At 36.7% G+C, this 21,787-nt stretch overlaps 2 protein-coding genes across 2 annotated transcripts in view; both read right to left on the bottom strand.

The window, feature by feature from the left end:
• Nucleotides 1–21,787, bottom strand: part of LOC138712269 (reticulocyte-binding protein homolog 2a-like) — a 288,362-nt gene that overhangs the window by 143,402 nt on the left and 123,173 nt on the right. The gene's annotated exons all lie outside the window — the stretch shown is intronic.
• On the bottom strand, nucleotides 115–21,423 carry LOC138712261 (uncharacterized). The gene is made up of 3 exons (XM_069843842.1): nucleotides 21,118–21,423; nucleotides 12,232–12,292; nucleotides 115–2,107 (listed from the first exon to the last, which is right to left on the bottom strand). The coding sequence occupies exons 2-3, from the start codon at nucleotides 12,250–12,252 to the stop codon at nucleotides 116–118; spliced, it is 2,013 nt and encodes a 670-aa protein (XP_069699943.1). The 5' UTR covers nucleotides 12,253–12,292; nucleotides 21,118–21,423; the 3' UTR covers nucleotide 115.

Raw genomic sequence — 21,787 nt, 5'->3', positions numbered from 1 at the left:
TTTGTGAAAGGTTGAAGCTCGAATGCAAGACAGGAGAATTCCTTTTTCAGCATTTTCCTCGTCACAGAACGAGAAGTGATCCATAATTGTTTGAATTTATACGACGAAAGTTGCCTTAGTGAATAGTTGAATAAATAGGGCTAATTTCATCAAAGGCATCTATCAAAATTACAATATTGCCTCCATTTTGCAACTCATATTGGAAAAGTGATTTCTGAAAGGCACTGTCGAACTTTGCTGCCTCTATCAGGAGATCGATAGCAGACACCAGATGCCCACTCAGGTAATCAGAATGGTCATTCAAAACTACTGTCACCACCCAACATGCAGGATCATTTCGCTTGAATTCGTGAGCTAAATTAATAATTTCCGTGGATTTTCCCATTCCAGGATGAGCCACAAGCACCTTCACCTTGTCAGACAGCAATATGGCTTCCCTTAAGCTTCTGTTCGATGTTTGATCTGTTAAGTTCCGTGTGATATTGATTACACCACCTTTTGATTGTCTCCAAACAAATCCAGTGTCCTCCTTCTGAAACCAGTGAACGCATTTATATAATTTTGTGGCTGTTTCAAAATCCATTTTACTTCCAACAAAATGACGACAATAGTTTTTTTTATTGTGTTTCTTTTCATCGAATATCTGTACAGATTTTCCAGGCGGAACTAATTGCTGCAGATATTGTTCTGTTTCTCCACTCACAACCATACAATCATTTTCAGCAAAAAATATTCTCATATCCACATGTTCTCTACGCAAGAAAGTACGAGGAATATAGTGTTCGTATTGTTTAGAGAGTTCCTTTCCAATTCTTTTGACGTTTCCAGAAACTACCTGAATTACAATTTCAGCACTTACTGCTTCATCAAGTGCTCTGATGTCAATCAATGACTTTAGCTTGATGAACGCACCTTGGAAGTTCAGTTTGCATTCTAATACTTTTTCTTTTGTCTCCTTATCCAGTTGACCAAACCGGAATGTATCTGTATGAGTTTTAAATTTGAATCCTACCTTCTTTTCACCATGATGATTTTCAGTAATTATCTTTCTTTCTTTCAACTTTTCACCGTCATGAATTTCAATAAGTGTCTTTCTTGAACTTAAATGTTTGTGCAGTTCTGCTATTTCCTCGCCCCAGCCATTCACTACAAGTACATCCCACCCTGGACATCGACCCCACAGAGCTAACACTTCACTCATTCGATCTTGCAATACATTAGCATCTATCATGATCTTCTTTTCAACACTTTGGTGGACTTTCAGAGAAGTGAGAGCATTGACGTTCTTAACAATCAGAAGACCACCTTCAGCTGGCAGCTGCTCTCTAAATGATTTCAAATACCTTTCATCAAATCGTACATTAAGTAATGAGAGCTGATCTTCTTTTGCTTTGCAGATGTCAGCAATACTGCATTCCACCATCTGCTCCCAAAACTCGACATCTTTTGTGAGGAACGAACCAGGGCCTTCCCACCAGTTCTTTACATGGGACAGAAACTTTTCCAAATGAGAATCTGTTCCCAATGCAGCCTGAATTTCTGCCTTAATGAATTGATCAAGTTGTTTCTCAGTGGCTTGCTCGGTGTAATATCTGAACTGATGGAGGAACTGGTTCGCTTCAGGTTTGTCCTTCAACAAGTCGTAGCCAGAGAAATGTATGCATTCCCCTCCTGTCATGAGCACATCATGGAGTGCAGTGTCGTCAACATTTTCACCCAGAGTTCTAGTCATTGCAGCATTTGTGTAAACAACGAACCGCACATCACGGAATGGACCCCAGTGCTGCAGATCTGGATGCTGTCCCCACTTGTTCTTCAGCTCGCAGTAAGACCTGTAGTACATCGGAATGCTGAAGTCGCCCTCTTCTTCCGTCAGTTTCCTCTCCGTTACTGTCTGACGTTTTCCTGTTTTGTGTTTCAACTGTACGAACGTTGTGTTACCTCCAAAGCTAAATACAATATCGTCAAACTTCCCACCTGCTTCCATGTTGGAGGCAATACGGAAGTCCTGTCCCTCATTGACTCCTCTAAGAAAAAGAAGACCAGACAGCTTCACTTCGTACATTGCCCCCGACATACTGTAGGAACCACCTGTCTTCTTGTAATCCTGTAATGGATCAGAAAAATATTATTTCCTGAAAATTATTTGTAGTGATTTTATTTTGGAATGACTGGCAACTAGTCTAAAGTTGCCACGTTTCTAGAATGTAAATAAGGGGAACTTGGCAACATTTAACTGGAAGAAAATACGAGCAACTTGCAAGATAGAAAGAAATCTGTGATCACTATTTCAGAGCATATACTTTAATTACTATGGTACAGGCAGAATCAGTAGGCGGGTTTTTGCTTTGGTACGGAAACAAGTCACTCCATAGTTTCTCTAGCGGTTTATGACCTGAACAAAGAAATCTTTCTGTCGCTCCGTTCGAATGTAAGTTATTGACAAGTGCTACAGTTTGTTCGTAAATACAATATATCTCATAATAAACAGTATTTTTAAACAGCTACTATCCATCCTAGTACTGCAATCGCTATCATGTCTAAATCGGGCCCTGATATCAGAAGCCTTACTAAAGGTGGTGTTTATCAACTTTACTGTTTCTTGAAAGAACTGCGAGGACATTAAAAATATCCTGTCATCAACGCAGACAGTCACTGTCAAAGGCCAGTGGCGCTTCTTTACGATCGGTCCAGAGAATTTATGCAAAATAGAGAAGAATAGCAGTAAAAATGGAGCCTAATTTTACATATATTTATTTAAAGAAACTCGGACAGATGTGGATAATATGGAATTTTACATTTAAATTAATAATAATATTTTTTTAGATATTGTAACTTTTTATTTTATTCTATATTAAGTTGTTTATTTAGGACATTAACAATGGAAAATTGTTTCATTATTTAGATTGTTGAAGACCATTATTAAGTTAATTTATTTTTTTTTAGTAATTTTTCACGGAAAAGGTAAATTTCTTAATTGGTATGCTAATTATATCTCTGTCAATTGAGTATTATGCTGTATTGTAGTCTACTACATGTTCTGGACTGCTAAATTTTTAGGAGCTTCAATGTTAGTTATAATTAGGTAAAGTATATTACGTTTGGGAAAAAATATTATTAGGATCTTAAAATGAAATATTATTTAATAACTTTTCAATAATACATTAACTTGAGTAGATATAGGCCTAACTGTGACTGGTGACTATTTTATCGACTTTTCTCATTGAATATATGCTATTTCAACGCTTCTTGTGTTGAATTGTTGATGGACTTCAATAATACAGACGCATAAACAAGACTGAATGGAACTCACCGCAATTTATAAAACGATTTTTTGTGTCATACTTATTATGTTATTTATTTTATTAAGCTAAGCCATTCGTAAGTGTGCTTTCATTACGAAACTCGTTCATGTCATAATAATATACATATTCTACAATCAGTAAACATACATTAATATTTTGTACTTCAGTATTTAATTTTATCGTGATTTATAAAGTTGGCAAGTATACTGCATATTTATTATTTCAACACAACATTCTGAAAATACATAAACACAAAGTATTTGTGTAATGCTAAATACACTCAGGGACAAAAAAAACCGGACACTTCTATATTTGCTTGTATTTTGTTGCCAATTATTTCAAAATGAAACAAAACCCATTTAAACAAAATAATGTTTCATTTAGCACCTTATACGACAACATTTGAAAAAGAAAATCTCTGATGAGAAAATTTACCAAAAATTGCAAAGGGCGTATAACTATGGCATCGTTTGGTCTAACTGTTTTTTCTTTTTATGGTGCCTTAAACATTAAAAACTCTTTTTAGTAACGGGTATTACCCGCTCTGGCTTGAATAACTGCATCCATACGTCTTGGCATGCTCTCAATTTGGTTAGCAATGCCTTCTTGAGGAATAAGTTCCCATTCTTCGCCAAGTGCTCGCCTCAACTCTTGTAACGATTCTGGTCTCGGTCGTCTATTCTTAACACGCCGTCCCAGCATGTCCCACACGTCATGTTCAATTGGGTTCATGTCTGGGCTCCTTGCTGGCCATGGAAGAACATGGATTCCCTCTTCTTGGAGATAATCTCCGACCGCATGGGCAATATGCGGCCGTGTATTATCATGCATTAAAACAAAATTATCGCCTACAAATTGGCCAAATGGCACAACATGATCAGCCAAACATTCATTTATATACCTATCAGCTGTTAGTCTTCCATTTTCAACAAAAACCAACTCTGTACGAGCATCCGTACACACTCCTGCCCAAACCATCACTCCACCACCTCCATACGGCACATTTTCGGAAATGCAACACTGTTAAAATCATTCTCCACTCCTTCTCCAAACTCTTTCACGTCCATCAGGTGAGCACAGATTGAAACGGGACTCATCGGTGAACAGAACACAGCTCCACTGTCCATTTCTCCAATCCCTGTGATCATTTGCAAAACGCAGTCGTTCAACTCGATGTATCCTGAGACGTCTGGGACCAGTTGCAGGTCTACTTGTTATCAGTCCACTTGCTTTCAACCTCCTTCTAACTGTTTTGGCCGAAATTGGGCGTCCATGCATGTTAACAAATTGCTGGGCTACACTAGTAGCTGGCAGGTTGCGCTCCCTAAGAACTCTCAACACCATATACCTATCTTCATTTGGATTTGTAGCTCTTGGACGACCCGAACCTGGTCTTCTGGTATATTCTAGGGTCTCTCTATACCGTTTTATGCATCATGGGTTGTGCTTCTAGCCATATTCATAACATTTGCAATGTAACGTACACTGCGTCCATCATCATAAAGGGCTACAGCTCGAGCCACATCTTCAGGTCGCATCTTGTTTTAAGACAAAAGTTACAACCCCACTTAAACCCAGAAAATGTAAAAATAAAGAAATAACGAATGATAACGATAATGAAGCACAAAATGTTTGAGACAAAATTGTTATAGCTGAGACTCCGAAAGCAAAATTGGAATATTTGGTTGTAATGGTTTGTTTGTAAAACAAAAAACAATCAACAATGTATACACGTCTCCATAACAACAGATGGCTACCATAATATTGTATGAGAAGATAATGTTTTGCAAAATACCAGTAAATATTAAAGTGTCCGGTTTTTTTTGTCCCTGAGTGTATTTGATTTACATTAGGTTTACATTACACTTTATTACATTAGTTAAATGACTTAACTTGCAAAATATTATAATGATAATATTGAGTAAAGAACGTAGGCCCTATTTGTAATTACTACAAATCACGTTATTATTTTATTTATTTTCTAAGTTTTCCTGCATTGAAAAAGTATCAATGGAGTTATTTGAGACAGGACCATACACCAAGCAGGTTCTGAGGGGTGTAGGAGTGGGGGTAGACAGGTAGGGATGTGCCAGACCCGCCGGTTTCTTCTGCCCCTAGTATAGCACATTAGAACACAGTCTAAGGGAAAGAATACCTTTGTCTTACACCATTGCAACCGATGTAAAGGACTTCCAATAAGAGTGTCATACTTTCAAAATGAAACAAATGTTATTGTATTAACGAAAGAAGTTTATTTGTTTAATTAATATTATTTTGAAGCTCACTTAATGTCATTACGTATGGAAGAGAACGTCAGTTAAACGGCTGCCGTGTCTTCGTTGGTTTGGGTGTGTAGGCCCTACGTGTCTTCCAATTTTCAAAGTCAGACAAACATAAACCAGGCTCAATTTCACTTATAACGACCGAGATATTGTTCCTTAGGTCATTAACTGTTTCTGGCTTGTTGGCATAAAAACGTTTTTTGACATAACCCCAAAAGAAGTAATCCAGCGGCGTTAAATTAGACGATCTCGGGTGCCAGTTGACATCACCACCACGCGAGACAATGGAGCTTGTGAACTTCTCCCTCGAAAGGTCGACTAATTCGTGAGCAGTATGGCACATGGCGCCATCGTTCTTATACCAGAACTTTCTGAGATCCATGCCTTACTATTGAGTCCAAAAATAATGTCTTATCACAGCCGTTATCTTACAGACACTGTAGACTTCAGGTAATGCACGGAATGCTTGGCTAACAGATGACCCAATTTGTAGTAAATTTTAACGATTTCTAAGCGTTGTGGAATGGTGTTGATGTTCCATGATTATTTTCTAACAACAACTGTAACCATGGGAAAAATATGATTGCTACAGCTTCAAAAACACTGCAACAGTTGTTATATGTTAAAATTAGGACACTCTTATTGGAAGACACTTTATTACTAAGCATTAGTTTATGTTATGCATGAATAAATTTTAGAAGGTACATTAATGGTAGGCCTATAGTTTGAGAAGAGGTGCCATATTTACTGACATACAAGGCACATCTTTTTCTTTGAAATAGATCTGATACAGAGTTTGTGATTAGTCATAACTTCATGGGATGCCGTGAAAACTGAAACAGTGGTTAAATCATTTTTAGAAGTGTGCCATTGGTAATACACTGGATGGTACAGAGGACAGTTCGTTGCAAGAGGAGACATTATAGGCTATCTAGAAGTAGTTTCAAGTGACTCTTCATAGGAAGTTAGGTCTGGGGATTTATTTCTGTGTTTGACGAAGAGAATTAAAAGGTACGAAGCTTCAGGGTAGGCAGGATAAACTGAGCTTTCCCAAACATTTTCGAAGAAAGTACAAGATCAATTTAGAATTTAGTTAATTAAAAACAGGAGCGTTTTCGCGTTTCCTTTACCTTTTAGCGACGTAAAGAACGGCCTAGATCACTATGCCTTCAGCCCATCTTACCCAAAAGTTTTGTTACATTATCTATTTGACAAATATAGACCTACATACTATTTTATACTTGAAATACCGTAAATGCATTATAACATTTAGTGATAAAGTTGTTTCCCCATGAAAAATACAGTACACCTCGTTTAACATGTTTGTGAATTAGTCTTGAATATGTTGCGCTGCTGGAAAAGTTTTTCTTCCTGAGATTCAAGAGCCTCCACAACCAATTAAAAACTTAAGTAGGCACTTATAGCAGTACATCCGTTATCAACACACGTTTTAAATAGTATAGGGCAGTGCAACACCTTATTTCAAATGGTATCGCTTGGTGACAAAGCCTTCTTCCACCTCAGAGTAACAACCTTGAGTTCTTACAAATATAATCTATTTCAGACGCTGTTAGGTCTAACATAATACCAAGCTTAAAGGTAGAATTAATCGAACAACTCCATAACCTATTGCATGGTAATAACAGTTACATGTAGTTCTAAATACAACTTTGAAAGTAATTCAGGAGAAAACGATTTATAATTGATAATAAATTAATTATTCACTAACCATAACAAAGCTGTATTTGGACTTGTAACAGATTTAAGTCAATGATATTTATTTATAACACGTGCAGCGGAGCGTGCGGTTCATATAATCCCGCTAGAAGGCTTTAGAGAACCCGCGATTTTGTAACAAAAATCTGTAGATTTTAATGCGTATTCATTATTATTCAATTTAATAATAATAATAATAATAATAATAATAATAATAATAATAATAATAATAATAATAGTAGTAGTAGTAATGTAGTATAGCGCACAAGTTTAACTTTAGCAGAAGTTGGTCAATGAAGTTTTCGTCAATGAATGTAAGACGTTCAATTTTATACTCATGCATTTAGTATTGATATGAAACATATTATAATTTAACAATCACTCACTCAAATTAGCAGCCCATCTCAATCATCATCTGAATCTTCTAACGCAGGGATATAGTTAATTCTGTGACTGTGAGGTAGTAAGTTATTCCTAGCCTGTCCACATTCATTTCTGTACGTAGCCAAGGTACACATTTTCTCCAAATCCTCAGGTCCAGTTTTATTTATTTTAAAGTAATAAATACTACACTGTTTGCAATAACTATGCTATACACGGCCTAATAAATAATTATACATAGTAGAGTAGGAGGACTACTTTGCTAAAGTCATTGTTAACCATTTTTATATTGCAACTAGTCTGGATTAATTAGATTAACTTATATGTTTAAAAATACTTCAGGTTAATTGAATCTTACATTATACCCATGTCACTGTATTCTGAACTTGTTTCATAACAAATTTTTTTGCCTCATATTACCTTTTGAACTATTTTAAGATTCCCCATAAAGATGAACTGTACATAAATCTGCATCATATTTCTCTGATGAGTGAATTTGCTCTAGAAGTGTTGGCCTTTCTTTCAGGAAACTATAGAAGTTCATGCAAGACACATTTTTGAAATGACATTTTGTGATTAACATCATTTATTGAATTCATTACGGTGACATCTGATGGAAACAATGTAAAATTAATCAATATTTTACGTGATTATTAAATAAAATAAAAATAAATATTTCAACAATAATTTAAGGAAACGGGACGCCATTAAAAAAAACGGGACATTTGGCGTCCCGAGCCTACTTTTCTCGGAACAGGGAACAAGAGGCTGAAAAAAGGGACTATCCCGTTAAAAACAGGACGTCCGGTCACCCTGCTATAAGATTAACCAACCCTTGAAAAGGATTTATATCTAATGCGTACCTACAACTGGCTGCTTCACTCCAGAATTCAATTGTGTTTGTCATTAAGTTGCACTTCACGTAGCCACTCTTTACGAAATCGTTGCTGATATGGAGGCCCCACATTCAATTATTTACGGATAAATAGCACAGAGAAAGGTTTAACGATATTGTAGCGGTATATTTATAAAACGAGTAAAAGTTAACACTGTCACGGTACACGTCTTACACAAATAATATTCTTTAAGCAATTGAATTTAATCTGTCTGTAATCTCTGCATAATATTACAATCATTGTTGTCACATCACGGCGCAGCAGATGTTCGATTTTTAACGTTTGATTAGAATGCAGCCGGACTTAAATTTTATTGCTGTCCGATTGTTAAAATCGACCGGTATTAAACGCTAATATGAATTTCATTTCAGAAACTTTAAAGAGTAAAAACCGCTAGTATTCCCGCTAAGCGGGATAAAATAATTTTACCCGCGAGACGGTTATCCAAAACAGCTAGATTTAGCGGGAAAACCGCTGAATTGGCAACACTGCACATGAATCGTAAATGAAGACAAGCTGTGCTGTTGTAAACTCACAGGCATAACACACTTTATGTATACTGTTGAATTAAGTAACGAACACCCGGGAACAGCTGCGCTACGACAGTCAGTAGAGATGGCCGATATTTCACAAACCGATATTTTGTCACAGGTATTTTTTTTGTCACAGATAAACCTGTGACTGATGACGCGAAATATCTGTGACATAACATCGCTATCGAAATCTGCTCCGTATTCAGTACTCTGTGACTGATATTTTCTCCTCTACGTCGTAGGTTTGCGCGTGCGCATGATACAATAACAGCAATCGGGCGGTAGTTTCTCCATCTTATTATAAATGATGTAGTTATTACACGATTTAAATAATAACACCTTTGGTTACCAGTACTTAATCTTGTGTAAAATCCTGTCTGAACAAATGTTTTGTTTTGTAATTATTTTCCAATGTTTTTCCGAATACTTATGTTTCATTCATTTTTATTCTATGACTCTATAATGTTAATGCACGATTTGGTTAAACGAGCGTTGAGAGACTTCCGCCGATTTTGGAATAGACACCGACCCACTTAGGTTAATTTCAATTGAGAAACACGCGAAACGAATTATCTTTGCACCAAAAACGGATGCTCCCTGGACCAAATTATCGCATTTTATAATTACTTGAATGCAACAGAAGTCAGAAGTCTGCGGAAGTCCCTCAACGCTCGTTTCACCCACGACTTAAAATAATTTATCCATTATATTATATACAATAAAAAGGATCAATTTTTAAAACGATTAGGATAATCATATAACCTCAATTTCTCCATACCCAACTACATTTAAAAATGATCAACTGGTTCAATATCTATAATATAACCTCTTGGTAGGCCTACATGAGGTTAACTTTTGACATGTTACTGTTCAGTTAGGTAAGTATTTATTTGTTAATGGCAGGCTACGTGTACATAATTCCTTTGTTGGATTTTCCAGTATAAATCACTGATGAGTGGCGTGTGTAGAGAAATCGTATTCATATTTCACTGCTCTTCAATAGGCCTATTTCCTGCTAATTGTTATCGGTGTGACAAAATATGGGTGTAATTCATGCATATTGTGCTTACGTATCGATATAAAATATCGGTGTGACAAAATCGCCGATAAAAGTCACAGATATTTAATTGTCACAGTCACAGTTGTCGCAGATACTTCAAAATATCGTTTAAGGTCATCTCTAACAGTCAGCAAGATCAACAAGTAAGCAAGCTGGTTTGCTACTCCCTCCAGTGCGCTCACTCATACGAAAAACCCCTCGCCGCACAGTGGGGTATTTGGCCGATTTTCTAAAACCCACTCTAGGAGGGAGAAAAATGCCACATGGCAAAGCTGAATAGTCAGGGATCAATACAGTAAACTACCCAATTACCACCGCTTTACGGAAACCTTGAAAATATTAATAATAAACTCGTTATGTTGCATTTATATTTACAATTTCAGTAAATACATTTCCATTTAAAGCCCAGTAAGTATCAACTCCGTACCTGCTAATCTGTTGAACACGTATAAGACATTTCATCCCTTAAGAGTTGCAGTGGGTGATCAAATTATTAGGGACACTTGGTAAAAGTAGGAATTTCACCTTCAAATTCACATAAAACACAAGTAATTCGGATTTTCTCAATTGGAAAAGCTTTAGTACTCTAAATAGTGTTTTATAAACAATATTATTACATATTTAATTGTGTAATAATGAATATGGAATGAAATGAACAAGAAAACTAATATTTTGTCACACATCCCTTTGCAGCAATTACAGCTTTAACTCTATTTGGCATACTAGAAATGGATTGAAGACAATTGTTTTTAATTTCTTGGCTGTGATGCCACATATTGATCAGTTTTTCTATTAAAGATTGTTTATTTGTAATAATTTCTGAATGAATTTGCCTCTTCATTAGCTTCCAAATATTTTCAATCGGATTAAGGTCCGGAGAGTTACCAGGCCAATCCAGAACCCTAATTTTGTTGTCAGACAGGAATTTTGTCACCTTATTTGCCTTGTGACAGGGCGCAGAGTCGTGCATGAACACAAAATAACCAACTGGAAACCATTCACGGACTTTCAAAGAAGCCGTTCCTTCAGAACCTTTATGTATTGATATTGTCTCATCACTCCTTGAACAAAATACAGGCGACCAGTTCCATGACCACTAATCACAGACCACAGCATGAAATTATTACAAATACACAATCTTTAATAGAAAAACTGATCAATATGTGGCATAACGGCCAAGAAATTAAAAACAATTGTATCCAATGCATTTCTAGTATGCCAAATAGAGTTAAAGCTGTAATTGCTGCAAAGGGATGTGTGACAAACTATTAGTTTTCTTGTCTATTTCATTCCATATTCATTATTACACTATTCAACATGTAATAATATTGTTTATAAAACACTATTTAGAGTACTAAAGCTTTTCCAGTTGAGAAAATCCAAATTACTTGTGTTTTATGTGAATTTAAAGATGAAATTCCTACTTTTACCAAGTGTCCCTAATAATATGATCACCCACTGTATAAAAAAACAAGCCCTTTCCATTCCCTATCCATCCCGAAATACTATTGACTATTGTTACTGGCAGGTGGACTGAAAAGTGGAGGATAAAATTGTAAGCGAAATGGAATATGAATTATGTACATTGCAGTAGTGAGTAAAATGATCTGATATAGCAGTGAATATTGTTACCGATACAGAAAGAGAGGTGGGTGGTAAGATAGTAAATGCTGTTACCGACTTCAGATTTACAATCGCCCGCAGATGGCTCTACGGTCGTCCTGGCATCCTACGTTGGCATCGTTTAAGCATTGAGCTGCACATCTTCCTGTTTGTGATCTGTTGCATGGGCTGTCCCACTCCTGGTTACTTACATTATAGTTACGTACCTATTACTTCAGTCCTGGACGTTTAAAATTCTATTTCTGTCCATTGTTAGACATAACACTTCAGTAACCTACGTGACAACGAATCCCAAATAAATTAAAATCAGTCCTTCAGACTGTAGCCTATGTGAACTGGAGAAAATATGAAATTCCGCTGTTTTTTTAAAGTTTAATCTTAAGAAGTAAACAGAATATTATGAAACACAGTGTCTGCTGTGTATCGGATACTTACACACTTCCTACTGGCGGCCATCCCTGCTGCTGATGTTGTGATCAAACGTCGTTAAACAAACCTGGAAATAATTATTTGATATTAACAGTTTAGCCTAAATATAACAAAGTTACAGGTAATATTGGGGTATAGGGCATTTCATAACCGGAAATTTCGTCACCGTTATAGTTTGTCACCTATTTTTCGTCATTAGTTTTTTAGTCATCAAATAAATTTTGTCATCATGTTTAATGTTACTGAGGGGATTTTGTCATCGAAGATTTTTCATCTTCATACACATTTTGTCATCATTTTTTTGATACTGAGGGAATTTCGTCACCAAACTAGTAAGTACAGAAAATTACATTTAGGTTGTTTTTATTATGAGTCCGTAACATCGCTGTATAATTATTTTAATGCTCTGTATTAACTCGGATTTTGAAGTTGCATACATTCATTCCGTATGGGCGAATCCAGAAATGCATATAGAGTGTTAGTTGGGAGGCCGGAGGGAAAAAGACCTTTGGGAAGGCCGAGACGTAGATGGGAGGATAATATTAAAATGGATTTGAGGGAGGTGGGATATGATGATAGAGACTGGATTAATCTTGCTCAGGATAGGGACCAATGGCGGGCTTATGTGAGGGCGGCAATGAACCTCCGGGTTCCTTAAAAGCCAGTAAGTAAGTAAGTAAGTATACATTCATCCTGTTTTTATGGAGATTCAACCAACATTTCCTCTGAGCTTGTGACCTGTGGCACGTAGGTAACCAAGGGTGTTATCTTCTGTTCTATACGCCTCATACCTGTCGACAATTCGCGCAATTGTGTTATCTAAGGACGAGTACTTCTTCTTTTTTCTGCTTCTAATTTCTCAGTGTCCTGATGTATCCTTGCAGTCTCCTCCTGTAGAAACTGAAGGACATGGTAAAAGGAGAGATGTGCGTTGCCCATTAAAGTATTGAGACGTCTGTGCCACGCTTCCAAGTATGTCTAGTTCTGGGCAGGTGCGGATGTAACAATTCCATGTAGTTGGAGGGAACATGGGCTGCTGCCCACCTCTGCCACGTCTACGACATATGACATAATTATCCTCACAGTAATCGATTGGGCTTAGCTTATCCATAACATGTTCTTGGAGAATATCGAAGACATGAACCACATTATTCTCCGGTACAAAGGCCAGTGCAACCAGGAATGAAACTGGCTTCTTAGTTCTGTGTTTTCTTCTTCAAGATATTCTCCTGATAGTCTTTCTGTTTGAATCTGTGTCCATAATGTTTGGCTTAAATGGAAGAGACAGCTAGCCACTGTGACACCAGGAAATATATTCGTCACGACGCCCATTACTGATGCCTAATAGTCGGTAGAAATATACAGGGTGTTAAAAAAGTATCCATTATTTTAAGAGGTGATAGTAAGCATCAAAACAAGAAGATGTCTAATAAACATGGGTCCTACATCACATACTTTCTGAGACCTGAACACTTGTTCATAGGAGGTGCTCAATGTGATGTCTATTCATGGCAATGATTCCTCTCCCTTCGGCGTAAGGAATCACGCACTCTCTGAAATTTGTTTTAGTACGTTAATAAGAAAGTCCTGATAACGATCCCCAGTTAATCTCTGTGGTAGCACGTATGGCCCTATTAACCTATCACCAGAACGCCTGCCCATAAGTTGATTGAGAATCGGTGCTGATGCCTTGTTTCTTCAACTGCATGCGGATTTTCATCAGACGACACATGCTGATTACGAAAATTCACACCATCATCTCTGCTGAACCCCGCTCATATCCGCAACCACACTTTTGTTTTCAGTGTTCCTTGCTACGTATCATTATTCCTGGCGAGGGTTGTCAACTACGGTATGATTATCTGGTAGTCTGCTGTATTCTAGGGTAGAGAAATGCATTGCCATGAATGGACGTCACATTGAACACCTCCTATGAACAAGTATTCAGGTCTCAGAAAATATCTGCTGTAGGACCCATGTTTGTTTGACGTTATTTTCTTGTTTTGATGCTTACTATCACCCCCTAAAATATTGGATACTTTTTTTCTTAACATCCTGTATATCGGTTTTAATGGACGGCCTTCCAGTACCTTCTCTTTGAAAATGTTGAAAAGAGTTTCGAAAGAGGTTTACTTTTCCTTTTCATTAGTGCAGTGACAATTATTGTCCATGTATATTTACATGTATTGCATACATTTGGAGAATTAACTTTGGCGCAGATTTGTACATGACATCCATAATGCAGAAAGTCGTATTCTACTGCTCTCTCAGTTGCCGATTATTGGGGAATATCATAATGTTTTCTGCACTAATGACATCTAGGTGAAGGAGCCATCTGTCGCCTTCCGATGTTTTCTTGTAGCCTACTTATCAGGTATATTCTGCAAATCATCAAATGTTTTTGGTTCTGCAGGTAAGTTTTTTGCCCTAACTAATCTCAGGGTTCTTTTCACACTTTCTTTCTGTGATAGTTGTTAGTTTCTCTAGTAAAACTACTGTACGTCGGTGTAAAATAGATTACATAGTTTCCGCTGAAGTTCCAGCTTCAGATTTCATCGCTTCTACACCTTCCGCACCTCAGATTCTACCCCAATTTGCTGACCGGTTCAATGCTCTGTAGGTTCTTCTATAATGTTTTTTTTTTATCTGAGGAAATAGTCATCAGTGAATTACAAATTTCGCGCTGATCACAACTTCATACAATCCAGGTCTTTGTAACTTTGTGCTTTGTATAGGCTACATATGCCCATTATAGATTAACTTATCTTTTGTTCTGTTACTTTTTACGAATCGAAATAATTCCTCCATATCTTAACATGAAGATTTTGAATCCAATGAATCCTGTAACTTGAAGATTTCGAATCCAACAAATCGATATATCCTTGGAAACGAAATGATCAATATGAACAGAGTGAAGTAGGAGGATTTATATTACATATAATTTTATATAGGTATCATCAAGGGAAGCGACACGAAGGGAGGGGGGAATTGTGGTGGGGAATAGTGAGGAGAAAATTAAATTGGCGACAAATACTACATTCCTTGAACAGCATTCAAAAATTTCTCCCGCTATCACTCTAGAAAATAATAATGGAAACACTGGTAATGCCCTACTTTGATTATTGTGATTTTCTACTGACTGACCTCAATGTCAACCAGTCGCAAAAATTACAACGTGTTCATAATTCTTGTGTTCGCTTCGTCTGCGATGTCCGTCGCGCTGACCACATTACCCCATCCTTCCAAACTCTAAACTGGCTACGGCTTAACGAACGTATAAATTTTCATTCTCTTGTTCTCCTTTCCCAAGTCCTTCACACCTCTACACCTACCTACCTTGCCTCCCGTTTCAGTTACCTGTCATCATATCATAATCTCTTCACACTCACGCAAAATAGCCGCATACTAGCCATACCAACACATAAGACATCATCGTATTCATCATCATACACAATCTCGCTCTCGTACTTGTGGAATACCCTGCCCAGTGACATCAGAGACTGTCGGAATTTAGTAGCATTCAAAAGCAAACTTATTAAGCATTTCCTTCCTGCGTAGAGTAGGTTTAATTTTTACTTAATTAATAAAAAAATGTTTCTCTCTTCTTAACTTTTACAATAAACTGTCTAGCTTTTATTAATCAGTTAATCTTTTAGTACTTTGATTTTTATTGTATTTGTAAATTTAATATTAATTGTAATTATAATTGTAATTGTATTCTTAATATTGTAGTTGTAATCCCCTGGTAGAGGGGAAGAGAAGGTCTGATGGCCTTATCTCTACCAAGTTAAATAAATAAATAAATAAATAAATACATAAATAAATAAAAATAAATAAAAACATGGTGGTGACAAAATGTTGCAGTGGCGAAAAGTAATATGTGACGAAATCACCCAGTGACGAAAAATCGTTGACGAAAATTCCGGATCCCGTAATATTGGAGCAGTTCAAATAAAAGTGGCATGCTGAGACCAGATTAATCTTCCTCTATGTTAGATCCCTCAAAAAACAACATGACTGAGCACAGAGGCAGCTTATCACGTGTACAAGTTATAAAGCTTCATTTACTGTCTGTGAGCACCAGTATGTGCAACCGACAAAGTCAACGGTAAGCCACATCTTGCTAGATGCAGGTGCGTCGTCTAGCCTACTTAAAAACTCCAGTAGGCTAATTTAATCTTGTAGCCTCCTAGACAAAGTGCGGTGCCAATTATTAGCATTAGGAATATTATTATTGTTATAGTCTTGGTTCCAATCTTTTCGAGCAGAAATTAAAATCATATCATCTCTTTAAAGTTCTATAGATCCGTTATATCTTTGAAGACTGTTAATTATAAATAATTAATAAATATTAAAATAATGCAATTTCTAATAGTCCTACATAGCCCTGAGCCAGACCTATTGTAAGTTATAATTAAATGTGCACTGAATTTCTTGTTGTCAAATGTAATTATTTGTGTTCTGTCACTTAAGTATGATTGAAATAAATTTAATGTACGGTAAGGTTGCCTATATCGCACCACTTTACCATTTATAATTTTTATTGAACAATACATTTTTTATTTTCTGCATTCCTTTACAGAGATACATTCCCAGAACATTTACCTTTCATGTAAAAAAGAATCCTTGAATTTGATTTAATATTGTTCAATTAGAATGACATTTTCGAAACACTTGTCAGTGGTGCCATTTAGGCAACTAGTTTCCTAAATAGCACCTGCGGTTTCTTAAATCGCACCTCTTTAACTGCAGGGAACAGGATGAAGGAAAGCTTTTAGTATTGGACATATTGAACAGTATTTAATATGAATAATGTAATAAATGCAAATTACAAGTTTATTGAAATCAATGAAAGAGACACGCATATTCAAATGAAATTGAAAAAATAGATCATAAATTACCTAACATTTAAAATTTCTGAATGCGTTTTTTATTGTTACACATTTGCCATGTGCTTCACCAGGCAGTTCAAACTGTAAACTGCGTCACCTTTTCTCCGCGATTATCTCGAAGCCACCTAAGAACTCCTCATGATATAGATGTCTGAAATGGTTTGAAGACAGAAATATCTAAAGGCTGGGCCTCTGAGTATTATGACGAGGAAGCTGAAACAGGAACATACCATTATCCTGAGATAATCTAGTCTCTAAATTTTGGAATGGGTCGTATAGATGGACATACAGGAGTAGCACTTTTTTCTATGGCAGGTTTGAGTGGCAAATAAAATGTTTGACTATTCGACAAATAGTTCACCGTTGATGCAACATGACTCAGAGCAAGCAAATAACGATCCTGGAGGAGCACCAGCTGATAATGTAGGATGCAATGTTTGACGTTTAAAAATTATCGTAGGTGGCATAAAATACCTGGTGCGCTTGTACAACACACACTTGTTGTATTAACGCCCTTTTTACCACTTGATATTGCACCCACCTGATGCATTCCTCGTTCAGTTAAAATTTTTGGGGCCTTGTTTCGTACGGCTAGAATTGCTACAGTTGCTCATATCGCACCGGTGCGAATTAGGCACCTACAAAGTGGTGCGAATTGAGAAACTACGTCATAAGTTATTATTTCCTTCATTCTAGCCTATAATCACCATATGTCCGAAAATCCTACTAAGTTAAATGTTCTTTAATATTTCTTTAAACGAATAACATCTTAAGATTATGGATTCCTTTGCATACAAATCCGTTATTTAGTTACAAAATGTTAGCTAAATATACATCCACCTGAGCGATTATATTAGATGCACTATCACCACGCTGCAGACACAAAGAAGTGGCAGAAATCAAGTGACATGGTGGAAGTTCATATGGTAGATTGTAACAATACCACTAGATGCCACACTACTACAGTAACATGTTTTAAACTAGCAGTGGTGCCATTTAGGAAGCGGTGCGATTTATGCCACCCTACCCTAATCCTACTGATTCCTATGTGTTGCAGCTTGCTAATAAGGATTGAATGATCAACAGTATCAAATGTACTGAACATCAATTACAACTAAACACGTAGCTAACGCATTTCTCGTGCTGTATTACGGTACACGGACTGGCTCCCGACGTCAGTCTTACCGAGCTACCACTCGCAAGAGGGGGCCCTAGCCCTTCAGGGACAATCGGCTGTTAATTCATTCATTATGGTCAACGTGTGCTTATTTTTGTCTAGTAGTGTACTTCTTACAATTTATAAACACACTAGTGGCTTGTGCAGCAAATGCTGCAAACTAAGTTCATTAGACGTTCAAATAAACATTTTTCAGATTTATTTTCAATGAAGAATACCAGACATTTTGAAAGTTATTTGCTTCCATAGTAATGAAACATACTCCCTCTGTATGTTTTTTTATGCCAAACACTTTTTCTTGAACCTATACACCTTCAGTTTTTAGTTTGAAAGTGAAAACGCAAGTAACAATGTCAGGGCGATCAGTCGGTTTTTCATGTGGGAGTAAAGCAGTAGCTATTTCAGGTCATTGTGGATTGTAGGTGAGAGTTAAAAAAATATATATATATATCACATTTGCTATGCTTTCGAACAATAGACATAGCATCTTGGTTTAGCTGCTGCATGTTTCGTAAACTACCTTGAAATGTAGAGAGTAAAATCATTTTATCCTGCTAAGAGATCTTGCTGAAATGATCGGGAGACTAAAAAATCTTGTAGCCCTCTTATTTGGTCTTTCCTTAGGAACTCTAATTATTGCGCTCTCTCGAGCCAATACTGAAGAGAATGACGCATATACATATCTACACCACACCACCATTAAATATATGAAAAAGACCCAACCCCACTTGATTAATAACTATAAAATATTTGGTTATTAATAATAATAATATTATTATCTGAGGTAAGTTTTATAGTTTTCAGTAACATATACTATATAGCCGCCACTCAGTAAATTATAGAAAACAAGATCTAATTTAAGATATTCTCTACATCTACTTATATAACCCCAAAACATTTCACTTTCATATCATCAATATAGCATTAATATGTATAATTAATGAAAAACAGTCACATCATGGCATTAACTATAATAATATTTCATTTCTAATGGTAATAATGTCATCAAACCACCTCAAGTTTTGTAATTTTTAATATCCAATACTCAGCTGTACTCAGAAAATTACACACCACAGAATCGAACCTGTAAATTGTTTTAGCAAGTCTTGAAATTTTTAATAACCAAATTCATTTGAGCTCTCAATATGTCAGCATTCTTGCAGATCATGGCCTTCGTGTAATATTGTTTACTGTAGTGTGTGTTTTGTTTTATTCTGAAATGCAATTGCTGACTAAAGATGAATTGTGGAAAATAGGAAAATTATGTTGAACAATTGACGTTTCACTGAAAACTATTATCTTTCTGAAAATCTTTGGGTTCCAAGCTTCAAAATGAGGGGTCATTTATTATAATCCGTTCAGCCGTTTTCCCATAATTTTCATTACCAGATCAAATTATATATATAGATTATGTAGGCGTATTCAGACGTTATTAGTTCCTGAATTCTGATTGGCTGAATTACGACCAACACGCAACTTCGCCTGCCTGTGCCGGTTGGGGAAGGAACTCTGTTCCGTCCAGCGGAAATGCGAGACGAGAGGGTTCGTGTTCTGCATTTGACTATTCAAGATTTCTTTTCTGTACAACAGATAGGCTACATATTTCAAAATTCTGTTGACACCAGTAGGGAATAATATGTCATAAAAGAAGTGGATAAAAAAATTCATTCCGATATGGAAAAATTGCATTATGGGAGTGCGTAGTCCCTTATCAGTAGCCAGTGGTGGGAGAAGCAGGTATTCGAGCCCCTCATTCTTTATCAGTTCCACACCGTTGTTAGCCTTTATCAGCCGTGGCGAGAACGTGACTCGCAGTGATAGCTGTGCTTGCTTCTAACCTCCGCCAACCCCCACCCTCTCACTCACTGGGGTCGAACTCCGTTCCATTTGTATTTGTCTCTGACCTGCGAGTGGCATATGTCTCTCTCGAAACCATGTACGAAAGTTCCAAGTAGGATGGGAGGACGCATTTTTTGCTGTCAATATGATGAGAATATTAAATGTATGATTTGTTTACAAGTATTACGAGAAAAACGGTTGTATAACATAAAACGGCATTATACTACATGTTACTCATGAAACATTAAAAGGTTAAGTGTTATTGTTGTTATCATCATCATCATCATCATTATCATCATCATCGTCGTCATCATCATCATCATCATCTCTGTACGTCGACCCTTTTTCAGCAGATGTACGAATAATGGGGTTAGCTCTTCAATTTGAACTCACTGATTTACAACGTGATGTCAAATGAAAGCTAGTTGTAAGGACTTGACAAATGTTGAACTTTGAAATCTTTGCGAAAAAATAAATATCCGAACCTTCGTTCTTTCGCTTGCTCTGTTGAAGCCATGTTCGCTACAACTTACGTTTGTGAAAAATTATTTTCAACAATGAAAATAATAAAAACCAAATTTAGATCACGACTGACAGACAAATATCTTCGTGATCAACTACGACTGGCAGTAAGTGACATAATTCCTGATTTTGAAACTTTTTCGCAGAGACATTCTGAAGACAGTTAATTTTAGGTTGTGATAATGTTCATTTATTGTTCGTTTCTTTCTTCGTTACACGTACTAAACATTAGTTTGTAGCCTTGTACTGTATAAAATTATATTTAAGTGCTTGACGTAAGGAAAACGAAAATCCGTTAATAAGTCAGACAGTTGCTTCACTTCCCCTTCGGGTGTCCGCCTCCCTCCATAGGTGCTATGCACGTTGCAGGTTACACAGTGGCTCGGCGCACGATTACATTTTCGCCATCGCTGGCCTACATGATTATGAAGAAGAAGCTGTTGTTACACAGCTAGAACTTACCTTGTTGTTGTTGTTGTTTAGTCAATGTCCGAAGACATGTCTGAACCTCACAAGTGATACCAAGAAGGTATCACTTATGAGGCAGCTAGGCCAGGAAATAATGGGGTAGGGTGACCACTTTCTTTCCCCTCCATTGCACACATATCCGAATAGCTTTGCAAATGAAGTTATGTTAACACTGAGCGAAACGAAGAACGGTGCTACCAACGGTGACGGAGTTCTGGTCAATTCCGAACACAATCGTACACAGACTTTGTTCACGGAGAGAAAAGTGAAGTTCGAACCAAAAAACCGCTTGGTTGAAAACGAGAATGAGTACTGATACAGCCCTGCCTTATCTACCGATTAACAAACAGCCAGATAAAGCTATCAGACAGCTTACACAAGCAAGAAAGAGTGGATCATACAAGTGGCGTTTGAATACAGCCAATGGGAGAAAGGATTATGATAAAATAAATTTGCAATGTAATGATAAGATAATGCAATGACTTTTATTTTAAAATAAATAATTAATGAGATATAAATCACGTGACTGGTGCCACAAGTCAACAGTTTGTTCTCATGTCCAGAGATGTTGCACAACAATCTACTCACCGTGTGATAAAGGTTCTAGTCTTTCTTGATTACTGTACAAAATCTAATTTCTATGGATACATTTTCCCTCGCTTCC

The sequence above is a fragment of the Periplaneta americana genome, chromosome 2, assembly GCF_040183065.1.
Source record: "Periplaneta americana isolate PAMFEO1 chromosome 2, P.americana_PAMFEO1_priV1, whole genome shotgun sequence".
NCBI lineage: Eukaryota > Metazoa > Arthropoda > Insecta > Blattodea > Blattidae > Periplaneta > Periplaneta americana.
Note: the sequence above shows the minus strand (reverse complement) of the source record. Positions and strands in the feature narration are given on the sequence as shown.